Source organism: Austrofundulus limnaeus, unplaced genomic scaffold, assembly GCF_001266775.1.
Source record: "Austrofundulus limnaeus strain Quisiro unplaced genomic scaffold, Austrofundulus_limnaeus-1.0 Scaffold236, whole genome shotgun sequence".
Taxonomy (NCBI): domain Eukaryota; kingdom Metazoa; phylum Chordata; class Actinopteri; order Cyprinodontiformes; family Rivulidae; genus Austrofundulus; species Austrofundulus limnaeus.
The window spans coordinates 408,179-412,163 of NW_013952638.1; the positions used below are offsets into that span (position 1 = coordinate 408,179).

Sequence of the window (3,985 nt, forward strand, 5' to 3'; positions counted from 1 at the left end):
TATTAGCACCTCTAGTAATATATTTACTGAGAAAACTGGTGACGTGTTCAATACTTATTTTACCCGCTGTACCATGTAAGTATGAACACAGTACACGCCACATACGTGTGCCTGGTATGTACCAGAAAGTATGTACTCAAGGGGTAACAGTTAAGTAAATACTTGATAAGTACTAGCTATTGATTACTTACATGGTGCAGTCTTACTTTATTCCCAGCATGTACTTGACTGTATCATGTAATGCTTTTAAAAATCTTATAATCCAGAAAGGACACATTCACCTGTTTTGTCTAACAATCCTAAACTTAGATGTAAAAAGCTACTTAGATTAAACTTAAACCAGTTATAAAGTCTGGATCTGGATTAAGATTTGTATTTATATAACAATCAAAAATTACAAATCAAAAATAAAAATCTGACATAAACATAAAAGAGCATTTAATTTTTGAAGTGGTGAAGTTGTTATCAACAATCAATATCTTACCTGCAGACATGATCCCTCGGAGCATTATCAGTTTAAAACATCACGCAGAGGTTTTCTTCCAGGCTCTCAGTGAGTCTCWGTTGAATTGGCCAATGAGCCTCTCAGGTGTAGAGTCAAAAAACATCCACCTGTGTAAAGGGTATTCGCAAGGATTGCAGGTTTTGTACAACAAGAAAGGATTTGTCAGCTAGTTACATAATTATAGAATAGAATAATTAAAAGTTAAATATTGTAGCTTCAATCTGAGTCATCCAGTTTGAACAGTAAACAGTGTCCTGCATGACAAACAAAGTGTTGAAAAGCTGAAAAAATAAAAATGTCTCTTTTAAAAGCAAAAGTGTACAAAAAAAAAAAAAAAAAAACATACCGCACCCCGAATTTCTGAACCAAAATGTATTTCATGCATGTATTCATAAATGTATTTTTAAAATATCATTCAGATGTGCTGTACTGGGACCCCATCTCCACTGTGAGGAAACTACTAAATTATTTCTTTGCACAATACCAACTCAGGTTTGACGAGCAGAACAGACAGATGGACCCTGGGTTCCCCAGATTCATCCAGACAGACTGGCCCGGAATCCCCAGAAGAGTGGACGCTGCCTTTAAATTGCACGGTAAGAAACAGAGAAAAAGGCAAACTCATGAACTTTGCACGAAGTGAACCCGATGATTACAATTAGAACACAAACAGAAATAGAAGTTGTAATTTCTTATTTTAACTATATTTAGGTGGTAGATGGGTGGAGTTTACCACAAGAACTCCAGTTTTAGAAAACATGTCGCAGCTAAACTCAGTGATCCCCGGTTCATCTGGGAGCTATTTTACATTTATTTTGCATGAACACATAGATCGTATCTTTAAAGCTTTATGTTTAATCCCAGAATTTTAATGAGTTTTGTTTTGTTTACAGGCAGCATCTTCCTCCTCACTGGTGCAAAATCCTTCCAGTTTGACTTCAAACAGAAGCGGGTGCTCAACATAATTGCAGGAAATTCTTGGCTTGGATGCTGACTCACTGAAAAAAACATCTTTTATATCAATGAAAAGTTCAAATCAGCTGCATGTGTGGCTAATTTACTGAAATGAAATTATTAGAATTACACGGATGCAGCACCACGTGTTTTACATAAACTCATATTAGGTTCATTTTTTTTATATTATGGACTTTATCTACAATTCCAGTTTGGCTTGTAAAAGTGTTGGCACATTTAAATACCAGTTTGAGCTTGTCTTTCATGTGGAATCACAGAAACTAACCCAAAATGCACTAGTAACCAGGCCTGTGTGTGGTGCTGTTATGCTTTGATTATTCACCACAAACAGGAAACAAGACGTGGAGCATGTGAATAAATAGGCATGAAATGTAAATATAAAAAGTGCAGTCAAGATATTTCATTGTGGATTGTTCCTAAGGAATACATAAAAATTGAATTAGTTAATGTGCATTTCTGTTAAACTGAATTGTTTTATGAACATTATACCGCTTAATAACCTAAAAACTATTTGTTCATAAATCTAATTGTTGCTGCTTTGTGACATTAACTCATATTTACACCTCGGAATAGATTAAAACAAGTTTTCAGGGTAAATTATAAAAAATATATATAAATAAAAAGCATTGCTCTTACAGAAACATGTTTCTCTGTTCTCAATAAGTCTTAATGTACAGAAGCCTGGAGAGGACATGCTCAGAAATGTATTTTCATGACATTGTGGGGTAACAAGTTTTTTTTCAATTTTTTTRGCAACAAAAATGTATTATTTTTTCTTGTCATTACTAGAAATAATTTCAAAAATCAGGATTAGAAATCTGTACAGCGCTGCTGATTCAGGCTGAAAATGTCACATAACACAACGTCTGTTGTTCATAATGTCAACAACAGGACGTCTGTTGGTTAAATTGTTATTTAAAGCACTGTGGTTCATTTAATTACAAGAGATATTAATGCTATTGATCTGTGTTTGTCTATTAATTTAGGCGTATGCAATGACTTGTAAATGCTTGTGCTCAGCAATGTTMTTAGAGTGAAGACAGAGCTGTTGATCCTTAACTTCCTAAACGGTTAACTTAGATTATAGAGTACTTAACTGACCGCTATAGACAGGTGGTCCTGGATGGAGGAAATGGAGGTAATGCCACAGGGAGAYCAGGAGGACACTCAGCTTCTTTGTGGAAGACCCTTTAAAAAAGCTTGTTGTACAGAGRTTTGTTGTACAGAGTGTATTTGGACTCCTTGTTGCAAATAAAACAGAGCTCGGTAACCAGATCTGCTGCTTGTTCATATTTCCTTGGGTCAAGTGTCTTGATGATTAATGTATCCAACATTGTATTTTTCTGTTCTTAAAGACATTTCACTTCTTATCTAAAATGCCAGAGAGTTGGGAGCTTCAGGCATACAGGTTGAYCTGGAACCTGAAGTCCCCTCCTTGATTTAATGTGGCCTCAGSTTCTATTTTTCTAAGCCCTACAGGCCTTCTTTTCAGTTTCATATTAACTGAAACCTTGCAACGTGATAATTTTCTTTAAGTGTCACAACAGTACATTTTATAAAAAAAGAAACTATGAGGAACCAGAAAAGTATTAAAATTGTCAACTCATTAAAGCATGTCCTCTCTCATTTTTGACATAATGCTCTGTCAGACAGTTAATATCTTATTAGTCATGGAGTATAGAAAAAAAGGCTATAGCTAACCTGTTTTTCTTTTTATATATTATTTCCAGCTCATGAAACAGCTCTTTTTCAAAAATGATACTCTAGTGCAGTGGTTCCCAAACTTTTTATCTTCTGACCCAGAAAATATTCATGGCAAAAACTTGTGACCCCAAATATTACTGGTCTGAGTACACAAACTTTATTAATAACCCTAAAACAAAGGCTACACAAATATAAATACTTATTTAAACTTATTTTGTGTTTTTGTTATAATTATAGGGAAAATATTACATCACCAATTATTTTATTACCCTTTAAATTGATACCTGAAGTGCAGTGGTTCCCAAACTTTTCAGCTTTTGACCCACAAAATAACAGTAGCCGAGACATGTGCCCACAACTGTTTTTGGATGATAAACATTTGTATCAGGTCAAACATGGGCAAAGTAACAATATTATTCTACGTYTATACATTTTAAGCAACTAAGGCAAAAATGTAAATAATTTAGAAAATCTTTTCAGGACCCCACCTTGATTTTTCAGGACCGCACTTTGGGTCCCGACCCCAACTTTGGGAATCACTGCTCTAGTGTGCAAGAATACTAATTATTCATTGTGAATAAACTGTAATTATTCAACAAAAGCAAATCTAAGTGATACCAGATCAAATCTGTATGTAAATTTCACATCCCCAAATTCTGATTTGTGATCTTTTTGCCAAAAGAGTGGATCTCAGATGCACAAAAATGCAAATGAAATTGAATAATTGGGGTCGGAATGATAAACTCAGGTAAAATATACATTTTTCATCTTCTGTTGTGACCTTTGACCCCTGATGACATC

The 3,985-nt window shown here is 34.5% G+C and overlaps 1 protein-coding gene across 1 annotated transcript in view; it reads left to right on the top strand.

Annotated features, from left to right (window-relative positions):
• The window catches only part of mmp20a (matrix metallopeptidase 20a (enamelysin)), an 8,887-nt gene extending 6,132 nt beyond the window's left edge, over positions 1-2,755 (top strand). Inside the window, 2 exon segments of the mRNA XM_014019942.1 lie at positions 998-1,101; positions 1,399-2,755. Of these exon segments, the coding sequence (XP_013875396.1) occupies positions 998-1,101; positions 1,399-1,499 (205 nt within the window). The 3' untranslated portion in view covers positions 1,500-2,755.
• Positions 2,756-3,985: the final 1,230 nt, after the last annotated feature.